Source organism: Aotus nancymaae, unplaced genomic scaffold (genome assembly GCF_030222135.1).
Source record: "Aotus nancymaae isolate 86718 unplaced genomic scaffold, 86718_ANA_hifiasm-v0.15.2.pri h1tg000028l, whole genome shotgun sequence".
In the NCBI taxonomy this organism is placed as follows: domain Eukaryota; kingdom Metazoa; phylum Chordata; class Mammalia; order Primates; family Aotidae; genus Aotus; species Aotus nancymaae.
In genome coordinates, this window is record NW_026988441.1 from 14,483,629 (window position 1) to 14,501,689 (window position 18,061).

Consider the following 18,061-nt stretch of genomic DNA (forward strand, 5'->3'; position numbering starts at 1 on the left):
GTGCTCCTGCCGGTGGCCCCCTCCAGGCTATTCCAGGGTTTCTCAGCCTTGGCACTATTGACTTTCTGGGCCAGGTAATTCTTTGCTGTGGGCAGCCATCCCATCCATGTGTCTAGCATTTCTGGGTTTAACCTGCTAGACCCCATAAGTATCAACCCCCTCCCCAGCTGACATAACCAAAAATGTCTCCAGACATTACCCTGGGGAAACATCGCCCTGACTTGAGAACCAGTGGTCTAGTCTCAACAGAGTCACCAGATAAATCTTATTAACACTCAAGTCAGCCTGTGCCCCTTAGAGCCCTCCCATCCTACTCCAGTAAACACCAAAGCCCTCCGATGGGTCACAAGGCCTTGTGAGCTCCCTGACTCATCTCCCACCGTCCCTGCTGCAGCCAGTGACCGTCCCATCCTATCTCACGGGCCGCTACTGCTGCTCCTGCTGCCTACAACACCCCTCCCCAAGAGCTCCACATGCCTCACGGCGTCCACTCTTTCAGATCTTTACTCAACATGCCTGAGAATGTGCACAGAAGACGGCCATCCGTTTTCTGTGTGCTCACAAAACCCAGGGTCTGCTTCAGCTCATCTAGGTGGGGTTCTATTCTCTGCAGCAGAAAGAGGGTGGGAAGGACAAAAGGAAAAGAAGGGAGAACAGAATGGAGAAACCCTGACTCCCGTGCCGCACCGCCCCCTGGCACCTGAGCAATGTCATCCTTGTAGATGCCCCGCTTGAGGCGGACCCACGACTTTGGTTTCAGGTTGGCCACCTCTTTCACCACTTTGAGCACGTCTGTCATCTCCTTGATGGGCACCATCTGCTGGTTCCAGTAGCCAAGCCGCAGGTTGCCCACCCCCTCGATGGCCTGCTTCACATGGGTCTGCTTGTAGGCCTCTACGTAAATGTAGCCCTTCACATGCTCTGGTGCCACTACTGACTTGATCTGCAGGGGCTGCAGGTGAGCAGGTGGAAGGAGGAAACAGTGAGACATGACTGCTAATAACAGAAATGACTGCCACTGATCAGCAGTCCCTCTGCTAGAATTCATCCCAGAGAAATACACTGGCACAATGACATGGACACAAGGGTATTCCCTGCAGAATTATTTATTACAGCAAACAAACCAGACTGGAAATTTAACATCCAAATATAGTAACTAGTTAATTTATGGCTTAACTGTGCCATGAAACACAATGTTGCAGTTAAAAAAACAAAGAAACAAACAAAAAGATGAGATGAGGCTCTATGTGGTGGCTCATGCCTATAATCACAGAACTTTGGGAGGCCAAGATGGGCAAATCATTTGAGCCCAGGAGCTTGAGATAAGCCTGGGCAAAACGGTGAAACCCCATCTCTACAAAAAATGCAAAAACTAGGCCAGGCGCAGTGGCTCACACCTGTAATCCCAGCACTTTAGGAGGCCAAGGTGGGTGGATCACGAGGTCAGGAGATCAAGACCATCCTGGCTAACATGGTGAAATCTTGTCTCTACTAAAACTACACACACACACACACACACAAATTATCTGGGCATGGTAGCACGTGCCTATAATCCCAGCTATTTGGGAGGCTGAGGCAGGAGAATCGCTTGAACCCAGGAGGGAGAGGCTGCAGTGAGCTGAAATCGCGCCACTGCACTCCAGCTTAGGCAACAGAGCAAGACTCCATCTCAAAAAACAAAAACGAAAACTAGCCAGCTATGATGGCACATGCCTGCAGTCCCACTATGCAGGAGGCTGAGGGAGGATGACTGCTTGAGCCTGGGAGGTTGAGGCTGCAGTGAGCTGAGATCGCACCACTGCACTCTAGCCTAGGCAACAGAGTGAAACCCTGTCTCGAAAAATAAATAAATAAATAAATAAAATTAGATTAACCTGCAGGTACTAATATAGAAAGATATCCAGTGTTCTGTTCAAAATCAACTAGAGCCAGGTGTAGTGGCTCCTGCCTGCAATCCCAGCACTTTGGGAGGCTGAGAAGGGCAGATGATAGGTCGGGAGTTCAAGACCAGCCTGGCCAACATGGTGAAACCCTGTCTTTACTAAAAACACAAAAAATTAGCCGTTGTGCAGCACGCATCTGTAGTCCCAATTACTCAGGAGGCTGAGGCAGGAGACCTGCTTGAACCCGGGAGACAGAGGCTGCAGTGAGCTGAGACTGCACCACTGCACTCCAGCCTGGGCAACAGAGCAAGACTCCATCTCAAAAAAAAAAAAAAAAGCAACTAGAGCCTGGTGCGGTGGCTCACGTTTATAATCCCAGCACTTTGGGAGGCTGAGATGGGCAGATCACTTGAGGTCAGGAGTTCAAGACCATCCTGATCAACACGGAGAAACTCCATCTCTATTAAAAATACAAAATTAGCTGGGCATGGTGGCGTGCACCTGAAGTCCCAGCTACTCAGGAGGCTGAGGCAAAAGAATCACTTGAACCCCGGAGGCGGAAGCTGCGGTGAGCAGAGATCACGCTGTCACATTCCAGCCTGGGCAACAAAAGTGAAACTACTTCTCAAAAACAAAGCAACGAAGGCCAGGCATGGTGGCTCACACCTGTAATCCCAGCACTTTGGAAGACCAAGGTAGGCGGATCACCTGAGGTCAGGAGTTCGAGACCAGCCTAACCAATATGGTAAAACCCCGTCTCTACTAAAAATACAAAAAACTAGCTGGGTGTGGTGGTGTGCGCCTGTAATCCCAGCTACTCAGGAGGCTGAGTCAGGAGAATCACTTAAACCCAGGAGGCAGAGGTTGCAGTGAGACAAGATCATGCCACTGCACTCCAGCCTGGGCAACAGAGCAAGACTCGGTCTCAAAATAAACAAATAAATAAAAACAAAAATACAAAAATTAGCTGAGCATGGTGGCACATGCCTATAATCCTAGCTACCTGGGAGGCTGAGACAGGAAAATAGCTTGAACACAGGAGGTGGAGGTTGCAGTGAGCTGAAATTGCACCATTGCACTTCAGCTTGGGCAACAAAAGTGAAACCCTGTCTCAAAAAAAAAAAATTAGCTAGGCATGGTGGTGTGTGCCTATAATCCCAGCTAACTATTCGGGAGGCTGAGGCTCAAGAATCACTTGAACCTGGGAGGTGAAGGTTGCAGTGAGCTAAAATCACACCACTGTATTCCAGTCTGGGTGATGGAGTAAGACCTGTCTCAAAAAATAATAATAAAGAGATAACACTTCAAACCCACTAGGATGCCTGTAATCAAAAAGAGAAAAATAAGTGTTGGGAAGGATATAGAGAAACTGGAACCCTCATACATGGCTAGTGGGAATGTAAAATGGTACAGCTGCTTTGGGAAACAGTTTGGCAATGCTTCAAAAACTTAAAACAGTTATCCTATGACCTAGCAATTTCCCACTGAGGTACTGATCCAGGAAAATTGAAAATACATGTCCACACCAAAATGTGTATAGAAATTTTCATAGCAGACCAGGCACGGTGGTTCACACCTATAATCCCAGCACCTTGGGAGGATGAGGCAGGTGGATCACCTGAGGTCAGGAGTTTGAGACCAGCCTGGCCAACATGGCAAAACCCCGTCTCTACTAAAAAATACACAAAAAATAGCCAGGCATGGTGGCGCATGCCTGTAATCCCAGCTCCTAGGGGGCTGAGGCAGGAAGATCACCTGAACCTGGGAGCCGGAGGTTGCAGCGAGCCGAGATCATGCCACTGCACTCTAGCCTAGGCAACAGAGCAAGACTCCGTCTCAAAAAAAAAAAAGAAGCCGGCGTGGTGGCTCAAGCCTGTAATCCCAGCACTTTGGGAGGCCGAGGCGGGTGGATCACGAGGTCAAGAGATCGAGACCATCCTGGTCAACATGGTAAAACCCCGTCTCTACTAAAAATACAAAAAATTAGCTGGGCATAGTGGCACGTGCCTGTAATCCCAGCTACTCAGGAGGCTGAGGCAGGAGAATTGCCCGAACCCAGGAGGCGGAGGTGACAGTGAGCCGAGATCGTGCCATTGCACACTCCAGCCTGGGTAACAAGAGCGAAACTCCATCTCAAAAAAAAAAAAAAAAAAAAAGACATCTTCATAGCACCTTATTTCATAATTTTCAAAAAAGTGAAAACACAAATGTTCAAAAATAAATGACTAAACAAAATTTAGTATTATCTATAAAATGGAGTATTATACAGCCATAAAAATGAAGTCCTGGCCTGGCACAGTGGCTCACACCTGTAATCCCAGCACTCTGGGAGGCCAAGGTGGGTGGATCACCTGAGGTAAGGAGTTCAAGACCAGCCTGGCCTACAAGGTAAAACCCTGTCTCTACTAAAAACACAAAAATTAGCCAGGCGTGGTGGCAGGCACCTGTAATCCCAACTACTTGGGAGACTGAAACAAAAGAATCAGTTGAACCTGGGAGGCAGCAGTTGCAGTGAGCCGGGACCACACCATTTCACTCCAGCCTGGGCAAGATGAGTGAAACTCCGTCTCAAAAAACACACAAAAAAATGAAGTCCTGATATATGCTACAACATGGATGAGTCTTGAAAACATTAAGTGAAGGAAGTCTGTCCAGAAAGTAGATTCATGGTTACCAGGAGCTGTGGGAAGGGAGGAGTGGGGAGCAACGGCTACTGGGTATCAGTTTCTTTTTGGGATAATGAAAACATCATTTGGGAATTAGATGGCAATGATGGTTACGAATATACTAAAATATATCAAAATCCACCATGGTTTACACTTTAAAAAATTAAATTTTAGGCTGGCGACAGTGGCTCAGAACTGCAATCCCAGCACTTCAGGAGGCCAAGGCAAGCGAATCACTTGAGCCAGGACTTCATGACCAGGCTGGTCGACAAGGTGAAACCCCATCCCTACTAAAAATACAAAAAATCAGCTGGGCATGGTGGCGGGTGCCTGTAATCCCAGCTACCTGGGAGGCAGAGGTTGCAGTGAGCCAAGATTACACCATTGCACTCCAGCCTGGGCAACAAGAGTAAAACTCCATCTCAAAAAAAAAATAATCAGAGTCATAACTCAAATGACTAGAATTTTACTCCAGGGCGCCATGTAGGAAGATTTGAGCACACTTATTTTTGTTGTGTTTTTTTTTTTTGTAGAGATCAGGTATCACCATGTCACTATGTTGTCCAGGCTGGCCTCGCACTCTTGGGCTCAAGCTATCCTTTTGCCTCAGCCTCCCAAAGCACGGGTATTACAGACATAAGCCACCACACCTGGCCAAAAGGTACCTTTTCATCCTCCCCATTGGGGAATTGCACCCCACAAACCCCAGTCTCCCCATGACAGGCAGGGATACTTACCACTATAATAATGAGGAAAACTTCCCCCACCCCCAGAGAGTCTTGCTCTGTCGCCCAGGCTGGAGTGCAGTGGCATGATCTTGGCTCACTGCAGCCTCCACCTCCCAGGTTCAAGTGATTCTCTTGCCTCAGCCTCCCAAGTAGCTGAGATTACAGGTGTGTGCCACCATGCTCGGCTAATTTTTGTATTTTTAGTAGAGATGGGGGTTCACCATGCTGGTCTCAGACTAGCTGGTCTCAAACTCCTGACCTCATGATCCACCCACCTTGGCCTCCCAAAGTGCTGGGATTATAGGCGAGCCACCGTGCCTAGCCTTTGAGGAAGACATTTGAGCACATTTAAAACCACAGTTTGCAAACCCCGCAACTGCCTACTTGGTCCCACTGGCTCACATCCAGTGGCTCAACAGGTTAAACCATGATCCCTAGCTGAGATCATGTTAAGTGAGAAAGCTACCAACCAGCACGGTGATTAGTTTCACAAATTTTGAGAACACCCTTCATAGCATTTGCCCTGGTTCCTTTGACAACAGCTCTGCTAAGTAAATGCAAGCTGCAGAACAAGTCCTGGCTGAGAGCTGGACATAAAATCCTTTTTTTTTTTTTTTTTGGAGATGGAGTTTCACTTTGTCATCCAGGCTGGAGTGCAGTGGCGCAATCTCAGCTCACTGCAACCTCTGCCTCCTTCGAGCAATTCTCCTGCCTCAGCCTCCTGAGTAGCTGGGACTATAGATGTGCACTGCCACACCCAGTTAACTTTTGTATTTTTAGTAAAGATGGGGTTTCACCATGTTGGCCAGGCTGGTATCCAACTCCTGACCTCAAGTGACCCACCCGCCTCAGCCTCCCAGAGAGCTAGGATAACAGGAGTAAGCCACTGAGTCGGCCAAAGTCATGTATGATACTGAGAGGCAGGCAAGGGGCCCAGAGAGGGGAAATAGGTGCATCAGAGTCACAGCTAAGTAGCAAGGGCAGGACTCAAACTGTCAATCTAAAGAAAGACCTGGGCCGGGCGTGGTGGCTCACGCCTGTAATCTCAGCACTTTGGGAGGCCGAGGCGGGTGCATCACCTGAGGTCAGGAGTTCAAGACCAGCCTGGCCAACATGGTTAAACCCTATCTTAAATAATAAAAAAAATAAAAAAGAAAGAAAGACCTGGACCTTGGATGCAGCATTTGCTTCCTGGCATGTGGTGAAGAGGGTGACCCCGGACCAACAGGGCTGGTTAACAGGCAAACCCACTCTAACGAAGAAAAGGTAGAGGAAGCTAGCTGGCTGACTTCCAGAGGGCCAGAGGGGTGGCAGGACCCTGCCAGAAATGCAGAGAACAAAGAAAACATATCTGTCAGGGCCCAGAGGAGCCCCTCCATCTAGGCAGTGGTCTTGTTCTAGCTGAAGTAGCTCACTCAGCAGGCAGCTCTGCTCAGCACAAGGGCACCTGGTGCCCTTGAAGTTGACAACGTCCTTCCCTCTGGGTGTTGCCCATGTCTCCCCACCAAGCCACCTGCCTACCCAACTTACCGTGTCTGTGAACTGGTAGGCAATGAACTTGCGCATCAAGGAAATGGCTGTGGCCCGTTCCTCCCCAATCTGGAAGATGAGACGCAGATTTGAGAGAGGTGACAGAATGCAGGAAAGGACACAGGAAGGGGGCAGGAGACAGCATCAGGAAAGATAAAGTAGGACCAAAAGAGGAGAGAGAAAGGATGGACAGCCAGAAAGATGGAGGTGGGAGATAGCCAGTGAGTAACAAGGAGCAGCAGACAGAGACAGAAGGACCAAGTGACTGGCAGATCAGAGACCTGGGACAGACAGATGGACAGTTCTCCCCGACAAACCAGCTCCCTTATTCTCCTACCTCCTCCAAGCCCCAAGGTCAGAGCACACACCTTACATTTGACGGTCCACAGATTGGGATCCCTGGGCAGCAGAGGAAAAGGAAGCCCTTCAGTGAAGCTGAATCTTCAGCAACAAACAGATAAACCCCCAGGGCCACCCCCTTCCTCTGTCTCCACACCCAGGATCCCCCATACTTGCTGGCTTCCCCACCTTTCTACCCATGAGCGGGAGGAAAGAGAAAGTGCCACCTTGCCCTCCCTACCCCCACCATCCACCACACTGTCTGTGTGACTCTGCCCTGACTTACTTCAGGGAGCCACCTGTTTGGGTACCATCAGCTCATATGAGATTCGCACCCCAGCACCGCCCCCACCATCCCAACCCCCTTACTTGACTCCTGGGAGCAGCTGCTGCTGGGTGATGTCATCTGAGAGCTCATCAGATCCTCCATACACCCTGAAGGGAGGAGGGCATTCAGGAAGGAAGGGGTGAAGCTCAGACCCCCTCCCCTTCCCACTGCTCCCCCCCCCACCTGCCCCCGCCATGCCCTTACGTCTCTCCCACAGATGACTTGGCATATTTCTTCATGTAATACTCTCCCAGTTCTTCTTCTCGCTGGTCCCTGGGGGAAGCAAACAGGAATTGAAAGTTGAGGAGAGTGGGTGGGCTGTCCGCCCCCAAATCTCCCACAGGGCCAATTCCACCACGTGTCCTTCCTTGCCCACCTCCAGAGGTTTTGTAGGCGGCGAGCCCCAGAACGATCTTCATCCAGGACAACATTATCGATATTGGAGGCTGAAAAAAAATGGACAGAGGGCGTGAGCAATGGCAGGTGGAGGGCAGGGGCCTGGAGAAAGTAGGGGCGTGCAGCTAAAAGGGCCAGGGTTTGGCCCTGGGGCAGGAAGATAACATCTCACAGAGAACATCCCAACCCCTCATCCCCTACTCTGTCCTACTCAGCATCCTACTTCTTGTCAAAAACACTGGGAATGGGGCCCAGCAGTTGGGGGGGCTTCCAGCTGTTCCCATCTCACAGTCACTGTCCAGGTGCACCCTGGACTCCACCCCACCGCACCCATTGCTACCACCCACAAATGTTCAGTCCCAGATAGACACATCCATGCTTTCCCAGGCCAACAACTGGGGCAGACCTGGCCCCAGAACTCCCTGACTCTGGACCCTACGTGGGTCAGAGTCCCCAGGGCCAGATCGGGGCTGTTGGGCAGGAGGTGAGGGCAGGTGCTGCAGGAAGGAGGAAATGTCAGGATATGGGAGGAAGGTCAGGGAATCACACTTTTCAGATTCTTACCTTCAATCTCTTCTACTTGGAGGAAGAGGAGGTGGTGGTGGTGGTGGTGGTGGTGGTGGTGGTGGTGGTGGTTGTGGTTGTGGTGGTGGTGGTGGGCGAGGGCAGACAAAGTATGAGCCAAATTATAGCAGCAAATCAACCAATGGGTTGCGGGAGGGGAAGGGAGGGACACGGAAAGGTTGAAAATCAAAAGTAAAGGCCAGGCACCAGGTGGTTGGGGAGAAGCCGAAATGTATGAGGCGCACAGAACGGAAAATAACGGGGAAAGGGGGGCACTGGCCCAGGAAGTGGGGGGTATCTTGGGACAGAGCTCGCCCACCCTACAACCCCAGAAGGGATTCGCTGGGCCCTGGGATCCCAGAGTCCTCTCCCCACAACATCCCCATCCCACAGCCCCACCCCCCACTCATGGGCCTAAAAGGAAAAAGCGGGGAACTGGTCTCTCTGGGAAGGACAGAAAGAAGCGAGGTGAGGACGGTGGGAATTGGGGTGTACAGGGGATGGGGGGTAGGGGGAATGGGCTCTGAAGACCCTCTCGACCACCCCCTTTCCAGAAGTCTTGTGGAGGCAGGGCCCACACACACCTTTCTCTAGGATGTCCTCTGCTCCATCCTCCCACTGGTCCTCATCCTCATACTCATCATCGACATCTGAAATGGAAAGGTCAAGTGGTAAGGGGCAAAGGTGACCTCCTAACAGATACCAGGACACCAAGCATCTCCTCTGGGAGACAGGCACTGCAAATCCTCACTGCACAGAGCAGGACACTGAGGCTCCGACAGGGAGGCACTCATCCGAGGTCATACCACAGAGCTGGTGTGTGCAGCAGGGTCGGGGGCACCTGCAGCTCCACCTAGCTCTGTAAGTCATCCCCTCTCCTTACTCCACCCCCAAATCCCTTAAGAAAACTAAGATCAAAGTAAGCAAGAAGAAAAGTTCCCTTCCAACTATCAAAACATGATCACTAGACAGTTTTTTAAAAGATGGTTTGTGGTCAGTTGGTTTTATGATTCTCGTACATTTATGACAGCTAACACTGAGAGCATACTATGCACCCTGCCCTGTTCTGAGTACCTAACACAGATTCCTCATTCATCTTCCTGGCAACCCTCAGGGAGGCATTATTGCTGTTATCTATTTTACAGCAAAGACTCTGAGACCCAGAGAGGTTAAGTAACTTGCCCAGAGACTCAGCTGGGATCTGAGAGCCAGTCTGGCTCCATGGTCCATGTACTTAACCTCTTCACTATGCTGCATGTACTGTTTTGTATGTATCAAACATTACACTAAAACGTAATACATGCACACAATGAAAGACTCCAACGTCTATAGAGAACATAAGCATCAAAAAAATTTAAAAATTTAAAAAAAGAGAATGTAAGCATCAATTAAAGACTTCAACGTCTATAGAGAATGTAAGCATCAATTAAGTCTCTCTCTCTTTTCTAACCCCCAGTATCTCAGTCACCTTTCCCAAAGGCAACTCCATGACTACTTTCTTGCCTAGAGATGATCTGTGTACGTATATGAAATGCATGTAAGGCTGCAAGTGGTGGCTCACACCTGTAATCTCAATACTACGGGAGGCTGAAGTGGGAAGATCACTTGAGCCAAAAGTTTGAAACCAGCCTGGGCAACATAGTGAGACCTCCTCTCTACAAAAAAATTTTAAATTAGTCTAGTAGGGTCTGGTGGTACACACCTGTGGTCCCAGCTACTCAGGAAGCTGAGGTGGGAGGATCACTTGAACCTGGGAGGTAGAGGCTGCAGTGAGCCATGATCATGCCACTGCACTCCAGCCTGGGAAACAGAGTGAGATCCTGCCTTAAAAAAGAAAAGGGCCAGGTGCAGTGGCTCATGCCTGTAATCCCAGCACTTTGGGAGGCTGAGGCGAGCAGACCACCTGAGGTCAGGAGTTCGAGACCAGCCTGGCAAACATGGTGAAACGCTGTCTTTACTAAAAATTCAAAAAAATTAGCTAGGTGCAGTGGTGCGCACCTATAATCCCAGCTACTCAGGAGGCTGAGGCAGGACAATCGCTTGAACCTGGGAGGCGGAGGTTGCAGTGAGCCGACATCGCATCACTGTACTCCAGCCTGGGCAACAGAGCTAGACTCCGTCTCAAAAAAAAAAAAAGTAAGAAAAAAAGAAATGGAACTGAAAGTGGAAGCTCAGTCCTCAGCCTCTGGTCTGCACTTGCCCAGCACTGTGACATACCAGCCTCATCCAGAATGAAGCCTCCATGGCGGGGTTTCTTGGGGGGCCGGTCATCATCTTCCTCCTCCTCTTCCTCATCGTATTCCTCCTCCTCTTCCTCCTCCTCTTCTTCCTCAGGCTCTTCTTCCTTCTCACTGCCTGCTGCACTGTGCCGCTCTTCCTCTACCTACAGGGGTCAGGCAGGGTTGTGGCACCAGAATTCTACTACCCCAAAATCTAAATACCATGTTCCCCACCTCAAATCTGACCTCAGATCGGCCTGGCCAATCACAGTTTCCCTGGCTCTGCATATACCCCTTTCATTCTACCCTCGCCTCTCTGGTTACCATCCCATCTGAGCGACAGCACTGCCATCTCCCCAGCTGCCCAATCAACCCTGGGAGTTGGCCTAGGCTTCTCCCTGCACTAGACCTCCTGCTCACCTTCCACCAGGTCTTTTAATTTTTATTTATTTATTTTCTTTATTTTTCATAAGAACTCACTATCGTGAAATCCACAGGGTCTTTTAAGTATAATAGGTCAATGAAACTTGGTCCTTGGGCCTCATCTCTTTCCCTTTTTTTTTTTTTTTCAGAAGTCCTACTTTGTCGCCCAGGCTAGAGTGCCATGGCACAATCTCAGCTCACTGCAACTTCTACCTCTTGGATTCAAGCAATTCTCCTGCCTCAGCCTCTTGATTAGCTGGGATTACAGATGTGCACCACCACAACTGGCTAATTTTTGTATTTTTTTAGTGGAGACGGGGTTTCACCATGTTGACCAGACTGATCTCGAACTCCTGATCTCATGTGATCCGCCCGCCTTGGTCTCTCAAAGTGCTGGGATTACAGGTGTGAGGCACAGTACTGGGCCCATCTCTTTCCATTCTACAAATCCCCAAGGCCATCTCGTTCTCTCCCTTGGCAGTGGTGGACATCTCTGTGACAGTGACTCCCATCTCTGTTTCTAGTCCACACTGCTCACCAAGATCACTGGCCACCCCTGTTGCTAATTCTGTCACCATTCTGTATTCCCTACCATCCCAGCAGCATCTGGCACCCCAATCACGCCTTCCCTGTAGAAATGCTCCTCCCTTGGCTTCTGCCTATCATGCTCTCCTGGATTTTCTCAGCACTCCTCTTCAAGCTCCTCTTACTCTGTTCACCCCTTCAAGGCTGACATCAATTACCAGGACTCAGTCCACGCCACTTTGCTTCTCCCTCCATGCATTCTCTCCCTAGCCATTTTACCTTCCATGACTTCAGTTCCTGTATCTGCAGGCAACACCCTCATCTGTCTCTAGACTCCCACTTTTTTCCAGAACTCAAGACCATCATGCACCAGCAGCATCCTGGATGCCTCCCCATGATGTCCTCTGAGCCCTTTCATACCCACTGTGTCCCAAACTGACCTCAGTGTATTCCCCTAGACCTGTGCTGGCCTCCTCCAATTACCAACAGGCACCAAATCCTCGTCCTTTCTGCCTGTGAACATCATTTCTGCAAGCCATGCTCTCCCCCAGCCCCATACATCAGAGCCTAGGCCACGACACTACCCTCTTACACCTGGATCCTTACCCCAGCCTCCTCCCTACTCTCCTGGCCTCTAATCCCTCTTTCCATACCAGCAACAACATTAATGGAACCACACCAAACTTCAATCTTTAACTCACTGACCTCACAACGTCTTCCATGTCATTACTACAATCCATTTACCTAATACAGGTTGAGCATTCCTAATCCAAAAGTCTGAAATCTGGCTAGGCACAGTGGCTCACTTCTGTAATCACAACACTATGGGAGTCCGAGGCGGGAGGATCACCTGAGGTCAGGAGTTCAAGACCAGCCTAGCCAACATGGTGAAACCCCGTCTACACTAAAAATACAAAAGCTACCTCAGCATGGTGGTGGGCACCTGTAATCCCATCTACCAGGGAGGCTGAGGCAAGAGAATTGCTTTAACCTGGGAGGCAAAGGTTGCACTGAGCTGAGACTGCATCACTGCACTCCAGCCTGCCCAATGGAGCAAGATGCTGTCTCAAAAAAAAAAAAAAAATCTGAAATCTGAAAGCTTTCAAAATCTGAAACTTTTTCAGCACAGACATGATGCTAAAAGGTCATGCTGACGCTGGGCGCAGTGGCTCATGCCTATAATCCCAGCACTTTGGGAGGCCGAGGAGGACAGATCATGAGGTCAGGAGTTCAAGACCGGCCTGGCCAACATAGTAAAACCTCATCTCCACTAAAAATACAAAAAAACATTAGCTGGAGGTGGTAGCAGTCACCTGTAGTCCCAGCTACTTCAGAGGCTGAGTTAGGAGAATTGCCTGAACCTGGGAGGTGGAGGTTGTAATGAGCTGAGATCGTGCCATTGCACTCCAGCCTGGGTGACACAGCGAGACTCTGTCTCAAAAAAAAAAAGTCATGCTTAAAGTAAATCTTCATTGGAAGATTAGGGAATGCTCCAATGCAAACATTACAAAAAAAAAAAAAAATTTCGAAAACACTTCTGGTCTCAAGCATTTTGGATAATATTCATTATGTATTTTCTTCAAATTCATTCATGTTTTCACTTTAAAGAGAAACATTTCTATGTTTTGCAACGTCTCAAAATTTAAAACTTTTTGAAGGTTTGTTTGTCATAAACACAAGGTAACTATAAAGATAAAAGCAAAACAATGTTATTAAGACTCGCCGGGCGCGGTGGCTCACGCCTGTAATCCCAGCACTTTGGGAGACCGAGGTGGGTGGATCACGAGGTCAAGAGATGGAGACCATCCCGGTCAACATGGTGAAACCCCGTCTCTACTAAAAATACAAAAAATTAGCTGGGCATGGTGGCGCGTGCCTGTAATCCCAGCTACTCAGGAGGCTGAGGCAGAAGAATTGCCTGAACCCAGGAGGCGGAGGTTGCGGTGAGCCGAGATTGCACCATTGCACTCCAGCCTGGGTAACAAGAGCGAAACTCGGTCTCAAAAAAAAAAAAAAAGACTCAGCAAGATACTGCTGCCTGTTGTAGACTCTCAGCCTAAGGCCTGTTCTCCCGTTCAAGACACAGTAGCACTAAAATGAAACTTTCTCATGACCTAGTCAAGACAAGACACACAACTGAAAAGAAAATATTTTCACTAAATGATTCAATGTAGCTTAAGGTCTTGTCCTCATTCTATCTAAAAGCACCTCTCATCATCCCCAACCTAGAATATATGCTACAGTCTTGCAAAACTGTGACCTAAAACATGAACCTGACCATTTGGTCCCCTGCCCAGCTCCTCAGCCAGCCCGGACTAGAAGCACATGCTCTGCCCACTGCCTTTCCTCGTTTCCCATCCTTCAGGACTGCCTCCCCCAAACAGTAGGTCTCAGCTGCACTGAACTACTTGGACCATGCTCTCTCAGTGCTGCTCATCATCCATGCTGGTTCTCTGCATAAAGAGTCCCCTCCGGGCCAGGCACTGTGGCTCACGCCTGTAATCCAGCACTTTGGGAGGCCGAGGAGGGTAGACTGCCTGAGGTCAGGAGATTGAGACCAGCCTGGCCAACATAGAGAAACCCCATCTCTACTAAAAATACAAAAAATCAGCTGGGCATGGTGGCAGGCACCTGTAATCCCAGGTACTCGGGAGGCTGAGGCAGGAGAATCACTTAAACCTAGGAGGCAGAGGTTGCAATGAGCCAATATGCTGCCACTGCACTAGGGCCTGGACGACACAGCGAGACTTCAACTCAAAACACACACACACACACACACACACACACACACACACACAGAGTAGCTCATTATTTGCCATCACTACTTGTCTAGCCACAGAACTCTGTCCTTCAAGGATCATATCACCATTTGGCTGTCTAAAAAGACCATCTAGTACTATCTCCGGCTGTGGGGACAGGCTTCACACTGACCTCCTGCCTCATCTGATAACTGAAGAGGAGCCAGCTGGGGGGTCAAGTATGCTGCAGTGTTGGGGAAGTGAGACTAGGACAGTGCAAACCAGAATGTCCCAGACAGGAAATAGAACTGGGGATCTTGGTCTCATTACCACCAGACTTTAACCACCAAGCAGTGTCTCCAAGCCATGAGTCAGAGACCAAGAACCCAGGGCTGCAGCTTGGAGGAAAGGCCCTCCCTGTCACTCTCCCACTCATCCCTCCCCCACCACAGCATCCCAATTTCTCCAACTCTTAACTGGAAGCCTGGAAACAAGGCATTCCCCAAAGGGCACCACAAAGACTAGCAATCAAATGTCCACACAGGATAAGCAGGCAACATAAATGAGTGGGACAAGTCACCCAAAACACATGGCACTCTCCGTCTACCGAACGTTTTCCAGAACACAGCCATGTGCAACCTTTTCCTTTTCTTCACTCTGCCACAAGGCAAGCAAGATGATAAATGGCAACTTATATATCCTGGGAACTAGAGAAAATTCCCAGTTGTAAGTGGCACAGCCACTCATGGAGCAAAGGGTTGCTCTGCAGAACAACCCTGGGTCCCAGGTTGCTAGCTCCTTCCATTTTCCCAGAAAAAGCAAGAAATCTTAATCTTTATGTGAAATCTCCCTCACAAGCATTGGCAACTAATTTAAAAAGCCAACTTAAGTTTCTATACATCAAATAAGAGATCTATAAACACCCTGTCATCTGTTTACTAGTTTCTGACTGCTACCTACTAAACGTCAATTCCAAAAAAGCAAAGATTTCCTGCCAGACACCGGGGAAGTAAATGGAACACAGTAGCAGATGCAAACGCTGATTTGTTCAACAAATGAATAAAACAAAAGTAAGTTTAAAAGGAGGATAATGGGCCTGGCACAGTGGCTCACGCCTGTAATTTCAGCAGTTGGGAGGCTCAGGAGGGTAGATCACCTGAGGTAAGGAGTTCAAGACCCGACTGGCCAACATGGCAAAACCCCGTCTCTACCAAAAATACAAAAATGAGCCTAACATGGTGGCGCGCACCTGTAATCCCAGCTACTCAGGAGACTGAGGTTGCAGTGAGCCGAGATCATGTCACTGCACTCCAGCCTGTGCAACAGAGCAAGACGCTGTCTCAAAAAAAGGATAATGGGGGCCGGGCATGGTGGCTCATGCCTGTAATCCAAGCACTTTGGAAGCCAAGGCGGGCGGATCACCTGAGGTTGGGAGTTCAAGACCAGCCTGATCAACATGGTGAAACCCCGTCTTAAAAAAAAAAAAAAAAGGATAATGAGAAATAAAAGAACATTTGAAATCAGAAACACCCCAGGAAAGGATCGTTTTTTGGTTCCTGAAACTGACGAACTCAACAGATCCAAAGCCAGAGTGATCCTTTCAAAACATTAGATCTCATCTTCTACCTGCTCACGTTTTCATGGTTGCATTTTGCTCAGTTAAGGCCAAATTCCTTACCACAGCCTTCAAGATCCTATATGACCTGGCTCCCATAAATTCTTTGTTGCACTCACTCTGTTCCAATCAAACTGGAACCCCGTTTTTGGGGCGGGATGGGGAGACAGAGTCTCACCCTGTCACCTAGGCTGCAGTGCAGTGGCACCATCACAGCTCACTGCACCTTCACCTTCTGGCTCAAGCGATCTTCCCATCTCAGCTTCCAGAGTAGCTGGGACTACAGGAACGTGCCACCATGCTCAGCTAATTTTTTTATAAAATGGAGTCTTGCTCTGTCATCCAGGCTGGAGTGCAGTGGTGCAATCTCAGCTTACCACAACCTCTGCCTCCCTGATTCAAACGATTCTCCTGCCTCAGCCTCTCAAGTAGGTGGGATTATAGGTGGGCGCCACCACGCCCAGCTAATTTTTTTGTATTTTTAGTAGAGACGGGGTTCCACCACATTGGCCAGGCTGGTCTTGAACTCCTGACCTCAGGTGATCCGCTGCCTTGGCCTCCCAAACTGCTGAGATTACAGGCATGAGCCACCACGCCCAGTCTCAGCTATTTTTTTTTCTTTTTTTTTTTTTTTTTATCTTCAGTGGTTGGCTATCAGCTAATTTTTTTATATTTTTGTAGAGACAGGGTCCCACTATGTTGCCCAGATTGCCCTCGAAACTCTAGGCTCAAGTGATCCTCCCATCTAGGTCTCTCAAATCCTCGTTAATCCCTGAACACAGCAAACACACTGCCATCTTTCCACCTGCTGGTCCCCCTCACTGGAACACTCCACTTCCAGCTAACCACAACCCACTCCCTCAATCATTGTTCAAACGTCACCCCTCAGACTCAGGTTGATGATCCTATTTCAAGTGTAACCAGGACTCTCCACTCTCCTTCTCTATTCTCCTTTTCTCCAGAGTACCTTCCAGCTTACTATATGGTGTATTTATTGGCTATGTTTATTTACATTCTAGAAGGCAGAAATTTTTTAAATCTGTTTTGTTCACTGGTGTACCCCAAGGGCAAAGAATTGCACCTGGTATATAGTAGGCACTACAAATGTATTTCTGCAATGACTAGAGGTAACTAAAAAAAATAACTAATGCTACGTGCTTACTATATACACACAGAGTAAACTTTAAAAACATCACCTGTCATCTCACTGGACCTGGCTCATCTCTGGCCTCCAGAACCTGTCCCTTTGCTTGACTTCAACTTGCCTACTTCACAGCCTCTTGCAACAATCTGGGAGCTCCCAGAAGCCAGAGCTCGCTGTGAACCCCTCGAGCCTCGCACAGGGGCCTTTCTGCCAGGAGTCCTGTTCCCAGGCGCAGTGTCTTCCCCCAGCGCCCCTGCCACAGACCTCGGCCTCCTCGCCGTCACTACTGCGCTCGCTGTCCTCCTCCTCGGAGAAGTTGCTGTCCTCGCTGTCCGACATCTTCCGCTGCTGCGGGAAAAGACGGCAGCCTCAGCGTGTCCCACAATCCTGAGTGCCACCTCGAGCTTCAGTTCCCCGCTGGTTCCCTGGGAGAAGAAAACCCCTTAGCGCACTTCCGGCAGCCACGTTTTGGCAATCGCGAACTGGAGTGCGGACTCCCTCCTACGACACATGTTAGACCTTCCCAGTTTCCGAATCCGCTCCCTACACCTACCCGGCCCCCGGCTGCCCCCGGAACTGCCACCTCTGCACCTACACTTACCGCTCGCGCTCCACCTCCGATTTCGGTACCAGCTGCAGTTCGCAAGACGCCTGGCTGGGGCTGACGGGTCCTCTCGCGAGAACCCACCCATTGGCCTCGCCTAACGCGAGATTTCCGGGGCTGGCCTGGGCGACTCACTTTCGGGTCTCCATCTTGAGAGAGGCAGGGCTGGCTTAGGCAGAGTGCGGGGCCGACATCTGCGGAGGGTCAGGCAAGGAAAGGTATTTTTACCCTGCCGACTCGGTCTTTTCCAGGCTGGAACTCGTGTTTGAATTGAGTGAGCCGTTTGTTCGTTAGTCCAGGCCACTAGCGCGATATGCCAAGCCGCGAGGAGGCGGGGAATCAGCGAATAGCAAATTAGA

At 49.5% G+C, this 18,061-nt stretch overlaps 1 protein-coding gene across 2 annotated transcripts in view; it reads right to left on the minus strand.

The window, feature by feature from the left end:
* The window catches only part of SUPT5H (SPT5 homolog, DSIF elongation factor subunit), a 30,995-nt gene extending 13,191 nt beyond the window's left edge, over nt 1-17,804 (minus strand). Inside the window, exons 1-11 of one of the 2 annotated variants that reach the window (XM_012435719.2) lie at nt 17,700-17,804; nt 17,363-17,523; nt 10,652-10,817; nt 9,019-9,084; nt 8,435-8,446; nt 7,851-7,920; nt 7,679-7,747; nt 7,516-7,581; nt 7,176-7,206; nt 6,808-6,876; nt 701-952 (exon numbers count right to left, since the gene is read on the minus strand). In XM_012435719.2, the coding sequence (XP_012291142.1) occupies nt 701-952; nt 6,808-6,876; nt 7,176-7,206; nt 7,516-7,581; nt 7,679-7,747; nt 7,851-7,920; nt 8,435-8,446; nt 9,019-9,084; nt 10,652-10,817; nt 17,363-17,437 (876 nt within the window). In that variant the 5' untranslated portion in view covers nt 17,438-17,523; nt 17,700-17,804. The remainder of the gene's footprint in view (nt 1-700; nt 953-6,807; nt 6,877-7,175; nt 7,207-7,515; nt 7,582-7,678; nt 7,748-7,850; nt 7,921-8,434; nt 8,447-9,018; nt 9,085-10,651; nt 10,818-17,362; nt 17,524-17,699) is intronic. The other variant, XM_012435727.2, reaches the window with a different exon arrangement.
* Between the last annotated feature and the right edge of the window lie 257 nt (nt 17,805-18,061).